General features: G+C 40.8%; 3 protein-coding genes across 4 annotated transcripts; 2 read left to right on the top strand and 1 right to left on the bottom strand.

The window, feature by feature from the left end:
- The first annotated feature begins 64 nt into the window (after window positions 1-64).
- On the top strand, window positions 65-5,226 carry rida (reactive intermediate imine deaminase A). Of its 2 annotated transcripts, none has more exons than XM_083925043.1 (6): window positions 65-198; window positions 1,578-1,683; window positions 2,235-2,289; window positions 2,383-2,451; window positions 4,050-4,105; window positions 4,794-5,226. In XM_083925043.1, exons 1-6 carry the CDS (start codon window positions 134-136, stop codon window positions 4,848-4,850), a joined length of 408 nt encoding a protein of 135 aa, XP_083781169.1. In that variant the 5' UTR covers window positions 65-133; the 3' UTR covers window positions 4,851-5,226. The 2 variants fall into 2 exon arrangements, with proteins under 2 accessions (XP_083781169.1, XP_083781170.1); XM_083925044.1 differs by lacking the exon at window positions 65-198 and adding an exon at window positions 392-534.
- A 761-nt stretch (window positions 5,227-5,987) lies between these two features.
- On the bottom strand, window positions 5,988-13,546 carry LOC310955950 (uncharacterized protein; the record flags this gene model as incomplete). Its single annotated transcript, XM_083926029.1, has 4 exons — window positions 13,341-13,546; window positions 9,773-10,132; window positions 6,095-6,148; window positions 5,988-6,001 (listed from the first exon to the last, which is right to left on the bottom strand). Exons 1-4 carry the CDS (start codon window positions 13,429-13,431, stop codon window positions 5,988-5,990), a joined length of 519 nt encoding a protein of 172 aa, XP_083782155.1. The 5' UTR covers window positions 13,432-13,546.
- A 1,390-nt stretch (window positions 13,547-14,936) lies between these two features.
- rpl30 (ribosomal protein L30) lies at window positions 14,937-17,907 on the top strand. The gene is made up of 5 exons (XM_083925853.1): window positions 14,937-14,965; window positions 15,080-15,128; window positions 16,099-16,244; window positions 16,845-16,975; window positions 17,807-17,907. The coding sequence occupies exons 2-5, from the start codon at window positions 15,108-15,110 to the stop codon at window positions 17,857-17,859; spliced, it is 351 nt and encodes a 116-aa protein (XP_083781979.1). The 5' UTR covers window positions 14,937-14,965; window positions 15,080-15,107; the 3' UTR covers window positions 17,860-17,907.
- The last annotated feature ends 5,789 nt before the right edge of the window (window positions 17,908-23,696 follow it).

Below are 23,696 nucleotides of genomic sequence, written 5' to 3'. Positions count from 1 at the left end.
TATTAACAGTCATTACGGTATACTTTACGACAGCAACTGTTCCTGCTTTCCATAAATTGTTGCACAACGACTCTCTTCGTTCACAACCACTCTCTTTGGTGCAGAAAGATTAAGGGAAGCAAACCAAGAAAACATGTCTGCACTCAACAGAAGGATCGTGAACACATCATCAGCCCCGGCTGCCATCGGTCCATACAGGTAAGGAAACTTTTAAAAACAGAAACACGCATTCATTTTCTATTTGCAGCGACACGTGGGGGTGCAGAGGCATATGGCAGACACCATAGAGGCAGGTACATGACATGTTTGAATGAATGGATGAATCACAAGACAGTCCAGTGTTTGATCGGGGGCGGGTCTTCTAGTGTGCAATGAACTCACCTGCCTGACTTGGGAAAAGTGTCAGAGTTCAACTTTGAGCAGAGCAGAAGAAGCACAGCAGAGTAGCGACACACACAGCTGACCTGAAATGGCATCTATTCGTCGACAGATCCCCTACACACCAAAAGCCCCAGTTAGACAGGGGATATACAGGTAAGGGTTAATGTGCTGTGAACTTTACACAGGTCTACATCTTGCAGAAATGCAAGAAACCCCGTTTTGTTTTCTAAGTACTTGATTGAAACCATATTAACTTCTTCATTTAATGACCATAAATACTGCATTTTATTTACCTGACAAAGATATAACAGTTAGTGTGTTTTCTTGTTTAATCCAGTCAGTGCACAATGTGAGGGGTGTTCCTGCTTTGGCCAATCGGCTGTCAGTGGGCGCAGTGACGTCACACTGAATGGCCTCTCTATTTATAAGGATTCAAGGTTCTTCAGCTATTGTTGTGTCTGGTGGTAAAAATGCTTTGCCTATCATTTGTTGCAACATCTGACTTGAGACACAACAACAAATACTTTAGGTTTAGACGTGAAATCCAGCTTTTAGGATCATAAGTCAGAAAATACACTTATGTCCTTTTTGAGATATTTTAAGTGCAGAAACAGCTTCTTCAGAGGGTTTTTTTGTGGTCTGCTCGTCATTTTTTAGTCAGACAAATGGAGAGAAATCATTTTACATCTCCTTAACTACATTGGCGTGCACATTAAAATGCTGTTCATTCATTAGTGAGAAAAAATAGGATATCGTAAATGTATTATTAAGTATATAAATCAGATTAAGAGACAATACTTATACACCAACACGTAAAATTGAATTATATACTTTTTGATTTAATTTAGAGTATTTCTATAAAAAGAAGAAGGCATACTTTTCATTCTGTTATTTTACATATGACACACACACCCACAGGCCTAAAATTACACACACATGCAAACAGGACCCGTACGCATACATCAAATGGAGAGATGTCAGAGCGAGGTTGCCAGTGGAAAGGCGCTCCAAGCAGTTGGTGGTCTGGTGTCTTACTCAATGGCACCTTGGCAGTGTCTAGGTAGTGAAAAATGGGTTTAAAAAAATGATAAGTTATTTGTTTTGCAGCTTATTTTGCTATTTGTCCCAAATCAAGTGTCCAGGTCTAAGTAGTGTATTTGTATTTGTCTGTGTGTGTGTTTGTGTCTCATCTTCAGCCAGTCGGTGGTTGTGGACAGAACCATGTACATCTCGGGTCAGTTGGGGATGGACGTGGCCTCTGGTCAGCTGGTAGATGGAGGGGTGCAGGCCCAGGCCAAACAGGTGAGGCGTACAGGGGCATTTGAAGCACCATAACTCGTTTATGCTAAAGATCATCGAGAAGGAGGCGGCCGGTGGCATAGTGGATAGAGCAGTCGCTCCATGTAAAGAGAATGAAGGTCCTCGAGGCAGCGGCCGCGGGTTCGACTCCGATCTGCCGCCCTTTGCTGCATGTCCCCCCTCTCTTTCACCCCATTTCCTGTCTGACCTATATAATAAAGGCTTGAAAAATTGCCAAAAAGTAATCTAAAAATAAAAAACATTATCAAGAAGCATAGATGTGTTCCAGCGTTTGACCTTTACAGATGAATTAATCCTTCAGTGAATGTCTGTTTTATTATATGCATCAGGAGGCACAGAGAGTAGAATATAGACATATGAAATAATCCCTAGCATTATGGATTATTCTTATAGCATCAAACCTACTACAAAATAAGAGGATGTATCTCCGGACTGATGATGAAATGTTAACCACATATACACACACATCAAGAGCATATAATGTGATATTAAATATGGATTGACTGTATATCCCAATGTCTGTCATCCCTCAGGCTCTCATCAACATGGGGGAGATCCTTAAAGCTGCTGGCTGTGACTACACTAATGGTGAGATCTCAGCGTCGTCAAGCTGTTCATCAACTGTAAGCCTTTCATGTGTTTTTATGGGATTTCAATGTTTCAAACAAACTCTGATTTCAGTGGTGAAGACGACCGTGCTGCTCGCTGATATCAATGACTTTAACAGCGTCAATGAGGTCTACAAAACATGTAAGGCAATACTTTGTTCATTTCCACGCTCTGTGCATTTAAAATTCGTGCCAAAAAGCAGATTATGATGGAAACTAACAGATGCGGTCTTCCAATCGAATTGATGAAATGTATATTTTTCAATCATATTTATATTCTTCTAAATAAACTGTATGAAGGCAGCCACACAGGGGCGGCCTTTAACCAAGATTGTGAGAGCTGCTGTCACATCCATGGCCTGTCGTGTCACCTGTACCAGCAGCTCAGTTTATTCACTTTATCGAAGCATCATTGTTGTGGTCCTGTCACAGATTAATGAGCGTTTGCCTGCACAAACACACAGTCACTGTTTGCTTTGGGACTTATTTCATCAAATAGATCAGTGGCTTGTACTTTTATTGTCCCTTCACATTGTTACAGTAGTGGGCTTATGGTTAAGGAGACAGCTCTTAAAGGAGAGTCCCGCCTGCATGTTCACATGTGTGGATCAGCTCCAAAATAGAATGAGTTTCATGAAAATCCTGCTGACAAACAGACAGACAAACAAATAAACAGACAGACGGATATACTGAGGCAAAAATATAATTCAATTTGCCAATTAATAATTCTACTACCTTATTCTTATTCCTTTTCTTCAAATGATGCACTTTTAATTCAATTTTAAATGGAATAGCAAAATTAAATTACTCCATTTTCTAATGTGTGCACATATTATTCTATCTCACAGTACATACTACTGTATGTTTCTGACTTTCAAATGTACAGCTTCCACTTCACGGAAATTTAAATTTAAAGTTGTGTAAATAGTGTTCCAGTCAAAATCACAAATTACAGTGAAACACTGCAAAAGTGCATCATTATTCCAGTGGCACGCTCCAGGATCTGCACATGCGGCGCCTCATATTTCACCAACATCTCTCAGAAAACGACTGCTGACAGGGGAAGCGGTCATCTCCTCGCACATGCTGCTCAGTCTGGGTATTTCCTCCTGGATCACAACAGACAGGTGTAATGGAAGCTGCAGTGCCCAGCCAGCTGTAAATGGACACCGTCGTGCAGGCGCACAGATGTAACCCGACCCTCCTACTAAGTTCTGACTCGGGTACAGACTGTGAGCTCTCCCTACTGACTCTACTCAACCCTGAACCACAGGCAGGGAACTTTCCCTGACCTTAGCAAGAAGGAAAGTCATGTGAATTTTGACTTCCCACTCCAAAGTTTTGACTATGTTTGCTAAATGTGCTTACTTGCTTTTGCATTTGGAGACTTGTCTGTTATGAAACGTTTTTTTTGCTTGTGAAAAATTCCCCAAAACTATGTCTCACCACGTGCTTTACACATTACTCTTGCTGATGGTTTCCCAGTCTGCTTTTGTTAAAGACCTTTTCAATGGATTTCCATTGCTAGGCAACTCTTTGTTAACTTCCTGTCAGCTGATGTCATTCGCATTCACTGCAACAAGGAACCTACGAAAACAGGAACATTGCTCATAATGTTGCTTTGGTGCCAGTTCTATTGAAGTGAAAGGATCATGCGTGGCGAGGCCCACTATGACCCGTTGCATCTCTGCGTTTCAACTTGACTGATTCCACAAAATAAATCAAATGTTTTCGTTTCAGTTTTCAGCAGTAACTTCCCAGCCAGAGCTGCCTACCAAGTCGCTGCTCTCCCCAGAGTGAGTACATACAAAAACCCACACACAGTATAGAACCGCAGTACCCTGTGGTATACTTCATGGACATCGAAAGACATGTTGTGGTGGAGATTCATGCTCATTTATTCATGCCATGTATTTTCCATCATCCATGTGCAGCGGTTTTCACTGGGGGAGAGATTACACTAATTAATATTGAATAGTTGGTGGGCCACCACTTTGGTTAGACTGTAATATAGCCACAGCTATTTGTGTAAAATTGTGCTATTTTGATGGATCACCATGAAACTTAAGTGCCGACATTGATGTTCCCCTCGCGACGAATTGTAATAACTTTAGTGATCCCCTGACTTTTCATCTAGTGGCATCATCTTGTCCAATGCTTCAATTAATAACATGCAATACATTCAATCAGCCCAGCCCTTCTGTGTTTAGTGCTAATTAGCAAATGTTATGCACCCACCCTCAGGCCCCGGCTGTCTCACTGATCTCCTGCCAAATAAGAGGATGCCTCAAGAAAAAATACCACTCCCTCATGAAAAAATATTGTTTTAGGCACACACACACAGGACAAAGTGTGAGCATCAGGCATTTTCCCACATTTTAGCACCAGTAAAGGTCCTTAAACGTTGCAGAGAAGCATTGTAGTATTCTTGTCACCCACACTTCCTTTCCCATGTCCTTATTGTCTCTTTTTTCCTCTCTTCAGGGTGGGCTGGTGGAAATTGAGGCAGTTGCTGTTATCGGTCCTCTCTCAGACTCCTGACTAGACCACCACATCACAAACAAGCTGTAGCCTAACCATCGAGTGACCTTCGTAGTTGTACAGTGTATTTCCAGATAACACATGAAAGACCAAACTTCTCTCTTTTCCATATTTTCACGTTTTGCATAAATTAGTTTCTCCTCTGGCCACTGTAGCTGGTTCTAGATACTTCTGATCTGCTATCAGTGTCAGATTAAAACCATGAATAATTCGACCAGCACTTAATTCACCAGCATAAAAGGAAACGTAAAAATAAAGGAGGATTTAATCTGTAAAACCAGTTTTAACATTCCCTGGTCACGGTGGTCAGATTGACTTCTTCTTGGTGCTCTTTCTGTTTTGTTCCAGAGAAATATTCTTACACATTTGAAAAGTGCAGCTCTCACTAATAAAAAACAAAATGTAGTACAACCTCTGATCCTAGAGTGGTTATTTCACTCTAAAACATCAACAAGTATTAGATGGCATTTTCTTAAGGTGGCCTTTTTAATTGTTGACAGTTCATAGCTTATTACAGATTTTAGGTCCCAGAGAGAAATCATGACACATCAGAAACAAAAAAGGTCTAAAGTTTTCATCTCATCCGTGCTCTTTAATGTGTGCAGTCAGCTCTTCATACAAACATGGTTGTAAAATCAAAGCCAGCTACCCCAAAATAATATGACTTCATAAATCAAATATAGTTTGGCTTTGGTTTCCTTTAGATTCATTAATTCATTTTGTAGAAAAGGTATAGAATGGACATGGTAGATTCAAGTGAAATCAAGAAAATCTGCTATTATACATTTCTATGTAGATAATAAAAAGAAATTTCAGTGATAATTTATCATTTAAGTTAATCCTGAAATGATCCTCTGAAAGTAAACACTAAGTGCCGTAGAACTCTGTCTATACGCAGTTTGCGAGCGGAAATTGCAGCCATCCATCATGAGAGAGAGAGAAGAAGGCACAATGATGTCCGAGGAACCCTGACTGAATGTGGTTAATCACAGGATCTGCATCTTGGCAACGAGGCGATGTCTTTCACACTCGAACACACACACACACACACACACACCTACACATTCTTCACTCGTGCATACAAACAAGGTAAGACACTTCCAATAAACTCATCTGTGCAGTCGTTCGTGCTGCACCTCACTCACTGGGAGCTGAAGGCAAAAAGAGGGGAAACATGTTAAGCTGTTGTAGACATTTTTTATATTTATTATGTAACATTGTGTTGACATTACATCATCACTCACCTGGTGCCTCCTCTGTTTTGGGCTCTGAGGCAGTCGCTGTCGTCTCTGTTTTTTCTGTTCAGAAAGAAAAATAGATTTTTTGATACAATCACATTTAAACGTCCCATATCATGCTCATTTTCAGGTTCACACTTGTATTTGGGGTTTCTAATAGAACATGTTTACATACTTTAATGCAAAAAACACATTATTATTATTCTTTCTTCTTTTAGCGCCTGTCTCTTTAGGAGCCCCTCCTCAATAAGCCCAGTCTGCTCCGACTGGTGAGAATGCCTGTATCTTCCGCACCTGCACTCTCTGTGTCTCTGCACTGTCATTGCTGCTGGAGAATGACTGTAATGGCACTTTAGCCACACTGTCTACCTATATATATATATATATATATATATAGTCCTGATAGCTCATTTAAAGACACAGTTTCTGAATACGTTCTCTGTGCATTTTTCTGTGGATTGAGTGTTCTGATACTTTCACAATATTTATACAACACTTTCACCTGCTTTATAATAAAAAAAGACACGTCTACCTCACTTTTTACAATGTGGGGCCTTTAAAGGTTCGGTCTATGGGATGTTCACAGCATTACAAAATTACCTTTCAAACATTCAACAGCATGATCTCTTCCCAGAAACAGTGTCAAAGAAGATACAATTGTTTTCACAGACACTATTAATTTGGTACTTCCACTAAATAGTCTGTGGATAAGCCTGAGTAGTGACAAAGACATTGTTTCTTAAGAAAGTGACATATTAATTTTAAGGTTTAAAAATATATTTTTACCATTTTATTCACCTCCGTTGTGACCAGTATCGTAGAAACATGGACAAATAGAACAAGAAACTACCTGCATGGCTATAACAGCTGGAGATAAGTGAGGTAAGTAAGACCAGACCTAACAACAGAAACGTGAATTATTCAAACCAAAGGTGTGAAATCACGTCAGCGACAAACATAAACACACATTTACATTCGATCACATTTGTCATGACCTTTCTTTCAAAGACTTGTGATTGCGGATTATTTCCACCGACCCGACTCTCTCAACCCTTGCCGCTAACATATCCAGAAGCTGATGAGCTGCCATGTCCGCTCTGCTTATGTGACACTCGATCCTCTCTCTCCATTGGCTGTGAAATGGAGGCAACAACATCGCTTGTGGCCGGTGTAAGCCCTATATGTGTCGGCATGCTCCAGTTTCTCTGTGGACTCAGATTGCACCTTAATGAGACCACGATGACAACAAAAAAGTTGTCAACACACACACACCCACACACACACACACACAAACTGCATGCATGGCAGTCAAAGGGGCTGTGGTCAAGCTAGAAGTGAGGGTGAGTCAAGTTGGACACCAAAGGGGGTCAAGATCAAGTGAAGACAAAGGTTTGACTTTGACTTTTGAACCTGTTTTACCCTATCTTTAGAATTATATGTACAAGAGAAAGGATGGTACCTGCACAGGTAGACTGTAATCTAAGGATGCAATGTACTGTATCTTTTCCATTGCAGAAGTGCACAGTGTTCTGGCTTTGCTACCTTGTCCATCTTTCTTCAATAGCCTGCATTACAGTAGTAGACACTTTGCATTAGACAAAGAGGAAAATGAAGAGCTGACTTTATGAACCGGCCGGCTGCTTGTCATTTGCATCATGAAGCAACGAGTGAACTGATAGCCGTCCCTGCGGAGCACTTCCATGTATAGATAATCATTTAGTGTGCAGAGAGATCATCGCTGCGCACACCTGAAGTGCTCCCCCCGGAATTTAGAGCGAGGATCGTTATGTTGCACTCACTCATTTGTAATTTAGCATATTCCCCTGAGAGCAGAGCAGAGAAGAACAGGGGAGAGGTTAAGAGGTTCATTATTTTCTCCAGAGACAACAGATGCCACAAAAAGTATCCTGACTACATTATGTATTTAGTATAGGAGAAATGTCCATGCGGTTTAGTTCTTACACAAATCAGGAGCTGGTCCTGGGTCAAAGTGTATTTTTTGGTCTATAGCCTTTAACAACAGTTACAGCCTCAACAGACAATAGTTACTGATCAACAGACTGTTCAGATGTGACTCTAACTCACCACACTCTATACATCCTAAAGAATGTACACTGCCAGGAGGAAAAATATATTTTCATGACTGAAGTTCATTAAAAACTCTTCTATCAGTCAATACATTAATATAATATTGATACAATTAAGTGTTGAGGCAGATTGTTAGATCCTAACTAGTTAATCAAAAGTCACATAGACTTATAAACACACTCATGTGGCCGCCCCAGTGTGTTCATTAAAAGTCATGTCTGTGTGTTGTTGGATATTGCCTGGTTACCGCCATTGCAGTGGGACTGTGGATGGTCTAGGGAAGGGCGAAGGGGACAATATGCACCTGGATGCTGTGCTTGTTGGGTCACTGTGCAGGAGGCCGAGCAGGGCTCAGGTTACTGCTGGTTAATGGGAACATTGCACATACATTTTGTCCTTAATGAGTTCCCCTTCCCTCTATGGGACATATAAACATTGTGAATATTGTTTTCAACCAGTTGTGGTAACAGCTTTAAATGACCAGTTTCAAATGTAGATTATGTCAAAGAGAAGAGTGTAATTACAGTGCAAAGATCATCCTGTGGTCTTTTTTGGCACTAACATACATCAAATAAGCCATCTAGACAGTTTTTCTCGTGTAACAAATATTAACGGAGTAATCCAGGAGAGTCGCTAACAGCTGGACATGGCTGATTACACTGAACACTGATTAGCTCGGGGCAATACGGTGAAGGCATTAAAACAGCTTTTTTAACCACTAATACTGCTCAAAATAACACCAAACCTCTGCAGTAGCATGATACGTATCCTTACACATAAAATAAAGCACCAATGGGCTTCTTTCTTTTGGATTGCATTTGGTAATCGACTTGAATGGACTTTACTACGAGAGGAGCTGGTACCAGGGCCAGTTGGTACGTCTTTCAAAACACTCTTTTAATAAACTCTGGGTTCACTAACTATGTTTTTGGTGCTTTGTTTCATGTGTAAGGACTCTCATCATGGTACTGAAGAGGTTTGGTGTTATCATGAGCAGTATTAGTGGTTAAGAAAGCTGTTTTAATGCTTTCACCGTACTGCCCCAAGCTAATCAGTATTAGCCACGTACGGCTGTTAGCGACTCTCTCGGATTTCTCCATTATTAGTTGTTACACTTACTATTAGATGTATGTAAGTGCCGAAAAAGACCACGGGATGTTTTTGCACCGGAATTACACTTTAAGAAGCAGCTACATCCTTATCAAACTTAAAACGGGTTCAGTCGGTGTGGTATATGTCACAGTCATGGGTTAGTAGTGCACAGATGTCATTTGCAAAGAAAATAAAAAAGAATGAAAACAAAATAAAGAAGTACCCAATGAAAATTGATACATTCTCAGAGCCAAGCGCAGGGGCTCTGCTAACAGCGTTAAACGTGTAATTTTGCTAAAATATATGGTGGGTGTAAAGATGTTATGGAGAATTACAGGAAAATTAAATCCAAAGTTGAGTATGTTCATCTGTTGCCTGTTCACAGTCTGCAAAAAAAAATAGGTCCTAAAAATGTACCTAACCTCTAGTTTGTAAATTAATTTCTTTAATAAGAGAAAACAATTGTCATTGACCTGTCCCTGTGTTGTTTCTGACTCGACCTACCTTCTTCAGGAGCTGCAGCTGCAGGCTCTGAGGAGCCCGCTGCTGTCTCTGTGGTGCCGTCTGCTGCTGCTGAAGCTTCTGCAGGCGCTGCTGCTTCTGCAGGCGCTGCTGCTTCTGCAGGCGCTGCTGCTTCTGCAGGCGCTGCTGCTTCTGCAGGCGCTGCTGCTTCTGCAGGCGCTGCTGCTGCTGCTGCAGGCGGACTGTCTGCAGCAGCCTGAGGCTCCTTGTCTGCAGGTGGAGCTGCAGCGGTGTTGTCTGCAGATGTTGCAGCTGCAGCAGGTTCATCGCCTCCCCCAGTGGGTGTCTGGTCTGGAATAGTTTCGCTGTCCTCAGCTACTTTGCCATTCTCATTGGCAGCCCCTGTCAGGAACAGCAGTATTAACAATTAACACGGCACGTGATCCAAACATCCAAAAAGAAGGTTTCAAGTTTTTACTTTTACCTAGTTCAAATGTACAGTCAAATTGCATGAATTATGGACCATATTGTTGGTGATCATATTATCAAGATCTAGAAGGCAAAATATTTGAATGACATAAAGATGAGAAACATTATAACATTTACATAAGACACAAGATTAAACAATTTACAATGTATTATGTGAGGCAGAGGACCTTGGTGTGACACAGTATGACTCCATGGTCAAGGATCAAATTAGTGTTTGTTTTCATTGGGGTACCTATGGTAAACATGTGCCTCTAATGATATTGTTCTGTCTGTTATGGGTAAAAACTTTACTTAGTTATGTTAAGTCCTCTGTTGTACCTCTCCCTACCTCGCTTCCTGTCATCTCTCTACTATTGTCTGCAATACAAAAATATCCCACAAAATACTTGAAAAAAATTCCCTTCACACTTCACATCTTGGTAACACAAGGCAGTAGCAGCACTATCACTTGTGGTGGTTACACGGTGACCAGAGGCCAACAAAAAAAAAACACACACACAAAGACCTTATCGGGTAAGAAAAGAAGACTTTCCTTATTTAAATGTGAGACAGTTTGGTGTATCGTTAATGTGGTCTTGGCTTTCCGTTGTTTTACTTAACTTTATATTTGTGTTGCATACGGAATGGCTACAGAGTTGACTTAACCCAAAGCCAGAGAGTTTACAAGTTGAAGGAAAAGACAAGAAATTCATTAATACTGATTTATTATCTTATAAGTAATACCACCATGTTTCTTACTTTGAGAGTGTATAAGAGAGGCATATGCAGGGTAAATGACCCCTAACATCTAAAGATTAAACTCTAGTCTCTGACCACTGGAATGTGTAAAGCTACCACCAAACAAAAATGAAGCAGCAATGTGTGCACTTCTCTAGAAACAGAACTCAATCAGCTGTTCCTTCTTGAGATAACTGGGAAAAGAATAAAACATGTGCTTCTGCTGTTAACCACAGATCATTGGGTAGGAAGCAAAAATGGCATAAAGAGACCCCCCACTGACACCTAACTGGAACCACAAAGGGTTAATGATTATGTGGATTATGTTAATAAACACTAACAGCCTCATACCAAACAGTTGACAGCTCTATAGACAGGTTGCTATGTGTTTGATATTGTTCCTTGTTTTTCTGAATGATTTGCATTGAAAGTACAGTATTTGCATGGATCATAGAACTCTTGACGGTCGATATGTTTGTATAAAATAGTCACCTCACCCTTTCCATTCTGCAATATATTTGTCCCAATATTTTCCTTGAAAAAAAAGAACGCAATCTTTTACTGTTTAAATGAATGAACCTCGGGTTAATGAATGTCATCTTTCTGTTTTGGCATTGACAAGTAGCATCAAGTGAAGGAAATGAGCCACATGCAAAAAGAAGAAGACATCCTGACGCATTTCCATCTGACCTCTAAGACGATGATTACACAAACACCTCGCTGTTCGAGGTCATTCAGCTGGGAGCGACTTGCGAGCAAAGTCAGATGCTCTGCCCTCATCAAGTGACAACAATGATGAAACACTTTTTTGTGAGTCGTAGGGGGGAACTCTCCTTTTGCTCTTTACGTCCGCAGGGAGGTCAGAGTCAGCTGCAGGACATGAGCTTTAACACACGGTAGCAGGGGCAGTGCAGTTTCTCAGCTCATTTTAATTTGTAAGGTGCTGATACATGTACGAAGACCATCATTAAAACAGCTTTTTTTCTGTTTGGGGGATTAACATGTGGATCAAACTGTTTCTTGACTTGTATCATTTTAAACTTAAACTAAAAGAGTGTTTTAGGAGGGAGCAATCATGTAGTCATGAATGATCTTCTTGTTTTATGGTGCTTTGTTCTATTAAGTCTGTATCTTGCATTGTTTTTTTGTTTTCTTGTTGAGTTCTGAGTTTTTGTGGTCTCTTGTGTATTTGTTGCTTTTTGTATTATAAATGCCCTTCTAGGGATGGGCAGCTTAGGCTATACAAATACACATTACAGTAAATAAAGTTGCATTTCAGAATACTCATATGTGAGTGTGCATGCATGCCTGTGTCTCCATGCTGGCGTTGCACTAATAGGCCTGTAATATCTCTTTAAGGAATGCAAAGACAGAATCAGAGCGTGGACACTTGCTCAGAGGTGGTCCCACATAGTGAATCTTTTACCAGTTTTTCACCTGCTCCTTCTTCGAGTTTGGTCTAATAATGCTTAAGCTGGCAGAACTGCAAAGTCACATCAATATAAACATTTGACATCCTCTGATGGTAAATCAGTCCTGCACATATTTATAAGTTCCTGCTCCTCCTTAACGCTGTTAAATGCAGACACAAGTGTTGTACCTTGAAACGTGTGCTAGTTTTCAGCAGAGCCAGGCCATATCTGGCCCACTACAACAAAGGAGTGTCCAAAGTGGCGTCTCCATTGCCGATTGAAACCATAGACTGTCACCAAATATGCTTTCATACCACTGTCTCTCTCGGACAGGACAGAGTCAGAAACCACTGTTAAATAATGACAATAAACTTTCCCATCCTGTTATTCTGTGACTCTGGGTCACTAAACTACAGACATCAGGTACTGTACCCACAAAAATGATGCTGATCATTTGCATGTAGTCTCCATGTAGGTCCTCCTTATCAAGCAGTGTTCACCACAGTATAATTATATGGATGAAGTTACTCTATTTGGGGATGGCAGTGAACTTCCACCATGACCACCAACAGGTTACAAGGTTATTGATTAATACATTTGATTCCAGCAATCATTTATACAGATAATTTGACTGGTATCTTTCTAGCAAATTGATATTTACAGATATGTCACAGCCAGTGATAATGCTAGTTGTCAGTGCCTTGCTGCTGGAAGGTTTGGACATCATTTCCCACTTTATGCAAATACATAATTATTGTTGTTTTACATGGAAATTATGACACTACCCTATGTCAGAAAATATTCCAATGTACTGTTGAAAACATAGCATTACAAAGACATTATTCTTAGTAATTAATCTAATAATCTGTGTTAAAAATAAGCTTGCAATGAATGCTACCTAGCTGCATTACTTATATAACACGTTATCTGTATTTTCCACATTCCTCACCAACATATTATATTACAAAGAATTGTGAAGCTTTGTGCATCACCTGTTGTGCTCGCTCCGTTGCTGTCCTCGGGCTTAGCACTGGGTCGAGTCGTGTCTACCGCTGAAGTTTGGGAACTGGTGGAGCATCCCATCCTGTCCTGTGCACATAGAGGACTGGATGGTTAACTTCAGGGTTAAGAGTTGAGAAGAGGCTGGAGCTGCGCTGATGACGTTGTGCATAGATGTCGTCTCTGTAAATGGAAAGAACTCAAAACTATCGACAGCGAATCCCCTGAAGGAGAGACAAAAAGACTGTTGTCAATTCCTTTAGTCCCGTGCGTAATTGCGCATCATGGTTCTTCCGAAAAAACGCGCTCAGATATTTGCGTTGTGGCTTCAAGTCACTAAGTTGGACACGCAAGTGAAATGTGGGCTTCTGTTGTGTACCGTAACTTAGGTTGTTTCCAGGAGGCTGGCGCAGGAACCGAAATACATTATTCAGTCAGTGTGCAGCGGCCACCTCTTGGGGCGGGGAGAGTGAACTTGTAGCTGAGTCACACTAAACAACTAGGCCCCCTGTCGATGTGCCCTTGAGCAAACGTCTTAATCCTGAGTTATGCCTCTGGAGCAGCGTAATGTCCATGGTGACATTGAAGGAGTTACAAGTCTTAATGGCAGAGGTCGATCTGTGCATGTGACAACAATTTCACAAGTTATACATGTATGGCAGGGTGACAAGAAAGAGGCTTCACCTGAAAAAAATGTCGTAAAAAAACATATTGAAGTTTCAAAAAGATTATATGATCAGATGATCAAAATTGAACTTTTAGGGCTGAACTCCAAGCGCTATGTTTGGCAGAAATCAAACACAGCACACCACCCAAAACACACCATACCTGGTGAAGCATGGTGGTGGCAGCATTATGTTGTGGACTTGTTTCTCTTCAGCAGGGACTGGGCAGTTGGTCAGGATTGAAGGAAAAAATGGATGCCACCAAGAACACCCAAATTCCTTGGGAAAACCTGCAGCCCTCTGACACTTTAAACTGGGCAGGTGGTTCACCTTCCTGCATGACAACGACCCAAAACACACAGCCAGAAAAACAACATAGTGGCTAAAGAACAGGAAGGTGAATGTCCTAGAGCAGCCGAGTCAGAGCCCTGACCTGAATCCTACAGAACATCTGTGGATGGCCTTGAAGAGTGCAGTTCATCACCGCTCACCACAGAATTTGACTGAACTCAAACAGTTCTGCAGGAAGAATGGGGAATTATTCAGCTATCTGGGTGCACAAGCTGGTAGAGACACACCCAAACAGACTGGTGGCTGTAATCAAAGAATAAGGTCCTTCACAAAGTATTACATCTGGGGACTCAACACTTTTCCAACCCAGCAATTCTACTTTTTCATCTTTTATTAATATTCAGAAATTAAAAAAAAAAATCATTTGGATGTTATAAGGCAAAATGTGTAAATCACGTTAGGAAAATATATATTTTCTATGTATGATCATTTCAGGCTGCAAAACAAAAAAAGTGAACATTTCAAAAGGGTATCATGAATTTCTGTAGGCACTGTAATAGCGTTCTGCGCAGTAGTCGTTTGCGCAGGCCCACGGTTAGATAGCAGCGCAATGCACCATGGGACTTCCTTTCTCTCCGAGGCCATATTGGAGTTAACTCACAGTAAGACGAGCTCCGAGTTTTCTCATAAATATTCACCTGGATTCGTTGGTTTTTGACTCTTGTTATCATCCAGACATTAACGACAGTGTTGTCCTTCCCTCCTCTCGCCCGCAGGTTGGCCGGTCAGGACTAAACAGCTAAAATGGTGGCCGCAAAGAAAACGGTGAGTGGCGTTGGGCTCGGCCCGGAGCACACGCGCTGCTGCCGTTGCTTCACGTGGAGACGTGTTTCTGTCAGGGCCTGCTAGTTAGCACTGTAGCTCTCCATTAACGTATTATAAACACACTAAATATGTGTAGTTTCGCGTTATATTTGTGTATCTGTAAATATTAGGAGTCGTGTGTCGACGGCCCGTGTTATTTACTGCCGTCCATCTGTTTGTCGGCTAACGTTTGTAGCTGTAACTCCGGCAGTATAAAGTTAGCTAATGCTAGTTTGCTATGTCTAAAAACCATGTCATTAACGTGGCAACCGTCCCTTATAATGCACGTTAACAACATATCCTTGTCCTTCTGTTAAACGGCATATTTATTATTCCCACTGTTATCACGGCAGGGTTCCTACGGGTGCTGGAAATCCTTGGAAAAACATTTTAGTTTGGTCCTAATTGCTTTGATTAATAAAGTGCTTGAAATGATGTCATGGTGTATATGATATACCACAGAAAAAAAGATATCCACGTTTGAGACTAAACGGCATTTCTGACATTTTTGCATGAAAAATTCCTTGACGATTAACAGATTTTCAACATAGTTGATTATATTTCTGCTGATTTATTAGTTGAGTTAGTTTTCCTTTCATTCGTAGTCCTTTGGTAGAAAGCTGTCTCCAAACATCATGTCTAGGACAATAGCATTTAATTCAATGAGACGAACTGAAGTGCTATAATACTAATACTGAGTATTGTAATTTATATAAATATGTAGTTTATCACAGCTGTAAGGTGATGGAAAAGCACATGAATGCACCTTGAATTGCTTGAAAAGTGCTTAATTTGAATTTGGAAAAGGTGAAGGAACCCGGTCTTGGGTTTTGCATGAGAACGACGATGGACAAGTGGTGAAAGTTAACATTAGCTATGTAGCTTTGTGTGCTGTCACTAACTTTAGGTATGTGTATATCTGTTTGTTCAGAAAAAGTCCATGGAGTCCATCAACTCCCGGCTCCAGCTGGTGATGAAGAGTGGGAAATACGTCCTGGGCTACAAACAGTCCCAGAAGATGATCCGTCAGGGAAAAGCCAAGCTGGTTATCCTGGCCAACAACTGCCCAGCCCTCAGGTATGAAGACAATCAATAAATCGCACACTTTCTATTAAAGTATAGTTATTTTTCATGTTAAGTTGTAAGCAAGTAGTTGCATAGTGGGGTGATCTGATTTTGTCTATTGCATGTGTTCAACAACAACTTGTAAACAGTCTATCACAGACTATATACTGTTGTATACAGTCTGGTCTATATGGTTGACAGAGTGTTAATAGAAACATCAAACATGGACAGTGAGTGTGTTTACGTGGCCATGAACAGCATTTCAGCCTTTTCCTCATCAGTGCCTGTCACTACCACATGGGAGCAGTGGAGGAAGAGATGCACATGTCCATTTAAAACACTCATTAACAGGACTTGAACATAGATAGAATATAACTGATTTATCTGTTCAGACAACATAGCTGTTTCACAGGTTGATGTGCTTCAGTGCAGTTGTCTGAAAGACTGTTGGTTTGGTTTTAAATTGCAGGCACACCGACTGATTATTGGTATTTTGAACTTCTACAGTAGCTTGACTTGTTTGCAACTTTTTGGGCATTTGTTTTTGTCTCTTTTGGAAGTTACTGAAATTGTATCTGCCGTTTTAACTCCTTTTGTCTCTGCCCTCTTCAGGAAATCTGAGATTGAGTACTATGCCATGCTGGCCAAGACTGGTGTCCACCACTACAGTGGAAACAACATTGAGCTCGGCACAGCCTGCGGAAAATACTACAGGGTGTGCACACTGGCGATTATTGACCCTGGTGAGTACCTTACTCTTCAGTATGGTGCAGTAGATTTCCCTGCTTTTCCATTGCTGCAACATTGAGCTTATTCAGCGAAATTCTTTTTCCTGATGGAGTGAGGAACATTGGAATACTTAATGGATTAATAGCTTGTGCCAGGCATTGTCTGGTAGATAAATTGATGCAGGGATATTGGCCTCGGGGGACTGGTCCCCAACGAGCCTGTTGGAAGCACTGAACACAGTAAAATGCCCCTCTAACACCAACAAAGTTATCAACCACAATTCACAACAGAAAATTAATTTTCATCCAAAGAACCGGCTCACCTTAAGGTATATTGGTCTACTACTAACACAATGGCATTCAACACATGAAATCAAGATCAAGAGAGGTCAGAGGAAAAGTAGTTGAGTTGTGGCGTCTAATGTGAAACCTTTGCATGCACTTTATTTGACAAGGTATTGAAACTAGTAGCCGGATCAGTGATGTGATTTAATCTGAGGTAATAGCCATGCATCAGTATAACTGCTGAACAGCAACTAATCTTTCAAAACATCCATTTTTTAAAAATATCTTTCAAACTCAGAGCAGCACAGATGTCTCTATTGACCTTAATTTTAACAGTATTTGGGATGCTGCTTAGACTCAGGTGTGTAAAAGCACTTTGATGTTTACTAGTGGTTTGCGAGATGAAAGCCGTTCATGAATGCTCCTTTACTAACATCAACTTGGTTTATGTAATTGTATGTTGTTAATAAAGCTGTTTTATGCAGGGAATTTGATTTATTAGTACTGAATATATGGCAATTTGTTTTTTATTTGATGACCTTTTGTTCTCTTTCTCTTCAGGCGATTCTGACATCATCAGGAGCATGCCAGACCAGCAGCAGCCACCTCAGTAGAACTGTTCCCCCACCCCGTTGTTATAAATAAAGTTGGTGTTAACAGTACATGCTGCTGTCATTTCAGTTTTTTTATTGATATAACCTGCTTGTCCAGAAACTGACAATCCTCCAAGGGTCCAGCAGAGAGCACCAGTGTCCTCTGAGTCTCTCAGATGAGGTTACCCCATTAATATTTTCAAGGTCTGTGTGAGGGATTTCCTCTCGTCTCTGTGGAGCTTGTTGACAATATGAGACGTCAGAAAATGTCACAGAAGTAATTCTGGAAACCAGATTTTAAAATAGTTTATCCTTCTTCAGAGTCTTGTGTAACAAAGCATGGCGGCAGGATTAACGGCTTCTAAATGGCGATCCGCCCAACTGACCGCTTATCACCGTGTTGTCAAAATTACGCAACTGCCGGTCATTGACAATATATTTCTTTCTCACTTACATAAACCTTGGGGATGACCGTCTGCTGTTAGCTGCAGCTTGTAATCGAGTAAGTATGCTCTCCTCTGAGGTATTAAAGGCTTTAGAGGGCGATGGCCGCCTCTGTCACACATACTGTTGATGTCCTCCGATGAATGTGTGTATAAATATATACTGCCCAGTAGTAGGCTAAGAACGAAGCCATCCTAAAGCTTGATCAGCCCGTTACTCCTAATGCTCATTTAGTTATTATGCAATTCAAAACGGTCAGATGAAATTTTTTTCATTTAGATTGTATAATGTCGTGTGTCTAAATTCAAAGTACCCAACAGCTCATACACACATGAAGCTTTTAGTTGTGAGCCTAGCTGAATTAAAAAAGAGAAACATACAAAAATCCAATTTGAGTGACACAAATGTCCTACAAATGTCTGCTAATCAATTTAGAAAAGCAATTATGTTGAGTTCAGCAGTTGAAACCAGCTTTAAAATGGAGCTGCATCTGTTGTCGTAATGTTAAATCCACTGCAGCATGTAAACACTAGTATATGTCGGACATTGGTTGGCTGTGAAAGAGACTTCACACCACGAGTGGATTGAAAGGCACGTCTGAGCTTAGAGGCGGGTAAATATAAAGATGACTTCTCCTTTGAGGCAGTTGTTTTCACATCTGCTCAGCTGCAGCTGGTGGGGGTTGAGTGCCTTGCTGAACGGCAGCTTGGTCGCTGTATAAAGCTGACTAAGCCTTTCATCTGTAGCTGCTAATGGACATCAAACTGAGGCTGACGCAGGACTTTTTTGGGGCTCTGAGCAGTAGCGGTCCATGCAGCGATACTTGTAAGGAGCATGCCATTGTAAACAAGTTTAGACAAGTTGAGCATTGTCTTTTATTTCCACAAACATAAGTGAATCATAGCTGGCCAAACAAGGACCTCCCAGTTGCTTGTTATGGAGATTTTGAACACACTGTATTTTGTTATATTAATTATCCAAAATAGAAAAGTTGTGCTGATTAGGACCATGTGATCTGGTCAAAACCTCCAGAACAAACAAGGAAGCAACTCACCTGCTTGAATCAGTGCTTTCAAGTGATGGTGGTTAACATCCACACATTTGTTTAGAAATCATATATTATGAAAGGGACACCGCAGAGTTGTATGTAGTTAATTACCTCAAAGCAACGTCTTTATTCATAAATAAGTCCTCATCGGTGTATAATTACCTCTGCCAACAATCTGACTCATCCTCCTGAGCAAATAATTTATTTTGTACATATCAAAATTAGTTTTAGTTTGATGATGCATCAAATGTTATTGGCTTGATATGAATGTTTGCATTACAGACAGTGCTTAGGTAGAACGACTGGAAACCTGAACACCAACAGCAAGCAGAGGCGCCACTGAGGTAAAAATCATGAACTGGCAACATATGACAACATTCAGGAGCGTACCCATAGATGTTAAGATCAGCTGTCACTGTTTTTTTTTAAACTCTTGCCTTACAGACGGGCTGATGCACCAACCCAGAGACAGACATATTAAGCCGACCATCTTCCATCCAGTGGTTTGGCCCAGTTTTTCCACTCACTGCTTCCCTGAGCTGTTTCCTTGATTCCCAATTAAATGGAATGAAATCATCCCAGCTGATCTGTTTCATGTGCAGCAGATGTCCGCGCACCACATGAGCACAACTTCTAAAAGGTTACAGAGTAAGATTTAAATGAACAAGCGTAAACAATCGGCAACATAAATAGAACTTAAAGCCTGTCGAGGGCCACGCAGTATCCTCCAGCACGGATCTCGAATAATATTGTTATTTCCAGTGATGTAAAACAAAGTCCTTTGAATACAAATCGATCACAATCAGAAGGCAGCAGTGTCAGAGTGTCAGGCCATGTGGGTCACTAGAGTAAATTGGTATTGACCATTGTCACAATGTGAACACAAACTGAACAGTATGTGACCTCAGTGAACATGAGTGCTGCTGAGTGCTTTATATTGTCACGTACATCATTGGTCATAAACTGTGTCTCTAGGCAATGTCATAACAGACTGAAAATTACAGTTTTATATATTTATGGACCACATTTAGTAGGTGTGTTACTGGGTATTAGGCTCATAAGTTGTCATGAAATCTCTCTAAGCTATCAGTAATCTTTATTCATATCCTAGTACATATTGTATAAAGATTTGAAAACATTTATTTGAATTGAATGCTATCCAGGTCTACTGACAGATCTTGCGGAACAACCCCTTGGCTCTTGTCTCCTCTCACAAATATCTCCCCTGCTTTGATGCTCATGATGTCTAACCCTCTGTCTTCCTCCTACAAGCAAGAGAAGAGACAGAACGTGACCTACTTGTTTTTATTTCCCAGCCCTGTCCCAGTGGCAGAAAGTAGGTGAGCGTGTCTGTCTGGTATCCTGCTTTCAGAGCCAAGGTAATGCCAGCGTCCATTTTGAGTCAGGCGGGTAAATCCTTGCTGATCTGCCAGCTTGTTCAGCTCCACTGGGGGATACTGGATTTCTGAGGCCAGCAGGGCGCACGCACATCAGCGTGACAGCCACTTTTTTGAATCGCCATATTCTCAAAACTTGACTGACTTCATGGTAATATGATCTCACTGCTGGCTGTATATGCAGAAAAATGCACAACTTGTATGGTCTGTTTAAAATGTCTTTCTTTTTTATTATAAAGCAGGTCAAGGTTCTGTATAAATACTGTAAAGTATCAAAACACTCAGTCCACAGGGAAATGCACACAGCCTGTATTCAGAAACTGTGTCTTTAAAAGAGCTGTTGGGACTTCTGTATGGTTGTTGTAGTGTAGGTAGAAAGTGTAATTTCCCGGCTGCAATGACAGAGACCATGTGCAGAGATACGGAAAGCGCAGATGTGGTAGACCCACAAAGGCGGACCAATCAGAGCAGACTGGGCTTTTCTGGAGGAGGACTAAAAGCTGGAGTCACTAACTTTCTGTCTGCTCCTGATAGAATCTGTTAGACTCCACTGCGCCTAACCAACAACCGATCAGAGCCGAGGAGTCTCTGGCGCTGTCAATGGCTGCCCATGTATCGAGTCGTATTTGATCAGCGCAGCCTAGTTTCACAGGCAGACACTGTGTCAGAGACGCCGCGCTCTGATTGGTTGTTTAGGCTGGTAGCGGTGGAATCTAGCAGATGCTATTTGGAGCAGACAAACCTGAAAATGAACATAATATGGGAACTTTAAATAAGAGAGCATGTTATTAATGTCATATCTTCCGAGGATGTCAACAGCCCCATCATAAAACACAGACAACCTGTAATTTGAATAGGAGTAGCATGATGTTTGCTTTGATCATCTCTTATAACCACATAACTCCATTTAGGACAATTCTGAATCCCACTTTATAAAACATACGCTGGCTCTTTCACATTAACGGACAGCACATGTGTGTTTTTCTCAGCTCCATGCCTCCATATAGGTGTTTTTACAGCATGTGAATAACAGTAACTTAATAAATTGTTTTTTTATTTGTTCTTTTCACGGTGATAAAAGCTCAAGTATAAAACCAAACAAACCGTTGATTCAATCAATAAATCCAGAAGCAGACCCCGACTGATTTTGCTTTTTATTTATTCAGAATTAAAGACATGAGCTCGTGCAGATCCAACAAGAAGAAGTGTGTGGATGGAAAGTGATGGAGAACAGTCTTGAAATGATTCTAATAAAATGAGGCATCGGCCGTCCACTGGTCCAGACTCTTTACAAGCTTTTTCTCTAAACCCCTGCATCTGAAATCCCCCTCAGCCACATTCAAATCTACAGCTTTTCAGTGACTCTACACAATACTGATTTGTTTGTCATGTTTTAGAAGCTTGTATCGTCCAGAAGACGGTGACAGATCATACTTAGAACCACTTATCTACAGCATATTATGGTAAAGAGGAATAAAAGCACAAATATCAGTTCCCAGTGAGTTCACGCTGACTTTAAAGTGCAATTGAGTTTTCAGCTTTGTTGGATTTGCAAAAGCGGCAGTCAAAATTCACACAAGGACAACGAAGAAGAGGCAAAGAAATGGCTACATTATCAACTACAGTGTTAGTATCAAATGAAATACTATTTCACATGTATTTCAAAGTCCATGGAGTTGTTGAATGCACGGTTGCATAGTCTGAAGGATAAAATGTTGTAACAATGTTTTTCTGTTGATAGCAAATACTACTTAGGAATCATTGTAAAGAATGGGGTTAGGTATGTCTAATATTGTTTCTTCTATTATTATTTCTCATGATTGCCTTAATAGTTAGGCAAACACCAAGCATAGCTTCATATACGGTATATTGATTTTGTGCTACTATGCTAAGCTAAATGAATACTTTAGATACCCTTCCATGGTTAATGTCAAAAAAAGGTCACCAGCACAGGAAATATCTCAACACGATATCGCTGCATGTGCAAAGGAAATGTTACGACATATAAAAGGAGCGAGGAGTTACATCATAACTTCAACATAGCGCTCAGGCAAGCACACACACACAGTCTCTGCATGTACAGCCGCATGTTGCTCTGCCTTCATAGGAAAACTCCCTCAGTCCGGCTAAGTTAGCTCAACTAAAAAGATCAGATTATACCCCATGATCCATGTAAAAAAAACAACAACAACACACAAAATAAAGACACAGATGATGCTGTTGAAGCTGCAGCCTGACGGGAACACAAGACGGACGTCTTAACGGTCTTAACTGTCTTAAGTTTTTCACACACTAATGTTTACACATTTTAGATTTTACAGTATGTGTATAACCTTTTTGGACGTGAATCTGTAGTCGGTGTGCTTCTGTGGGTGATTTCATTAACGCCAGTCTTTCTTAGCTTTTGAGATCTCGGAACAGACAGGACGGCGAATTTGAACATTGTGATTGAAACCAATGGGTGAACAAGGTTTTTCACTGGCAGTCAATGAATTACAGATTTACAGACAGTGTGTTAAATGGATACAAAAGGAAGATGAAGTTGTTAGAGTAGAGGAACCTTTTCAATACGATTTCCACAAGCCACAGCCTCAATACAAAGGACAGCCTTTCACTATTCACTTATTTTTCTCTCAGTTTTTACTATTATACAAAAAAAGTCTTACAAAAATACCTTGACATTACATTCAATGAAGGAACTGTCAATTTCTGAAAAAAAGTGCTCTTGCATAACTGATCATCTATGTCGCTTTCCTTCTCACTCTTTCTGTCACTTTCTCTCTTCAGGTAGTTTGTTTCTAGACAAAGACCACAAGGGAGATTCACAGTATTGGGGGTTAACAGTTGGTGGCCAAACAGGCGCACCTTTCAGTCAAAGAAAAGTGCAAATTAAGTTGGGACAGAGTGTTCAGGGCGTGCAAGAGTTTAGATGCTGCCGGGGGACAGCAGCTGCCAAGAGGGAGGGTGGG

The sequence above is a fragment of the Echiichthys vipera genome (assembly GCF_963691815.1).
Source record: "Echiichthys vipera genome assembly, chromosome: 13".
Classification (NCBI taxonomy): Eukaryota; Metazoa; Chordata; class Actinopteri; order Perciformes; family Trachinidae; genus Echiichthys; species Echiichthys vipera.
This window is presented reverse-complemented; position numbering and strand designations above follow the sequence as displayed.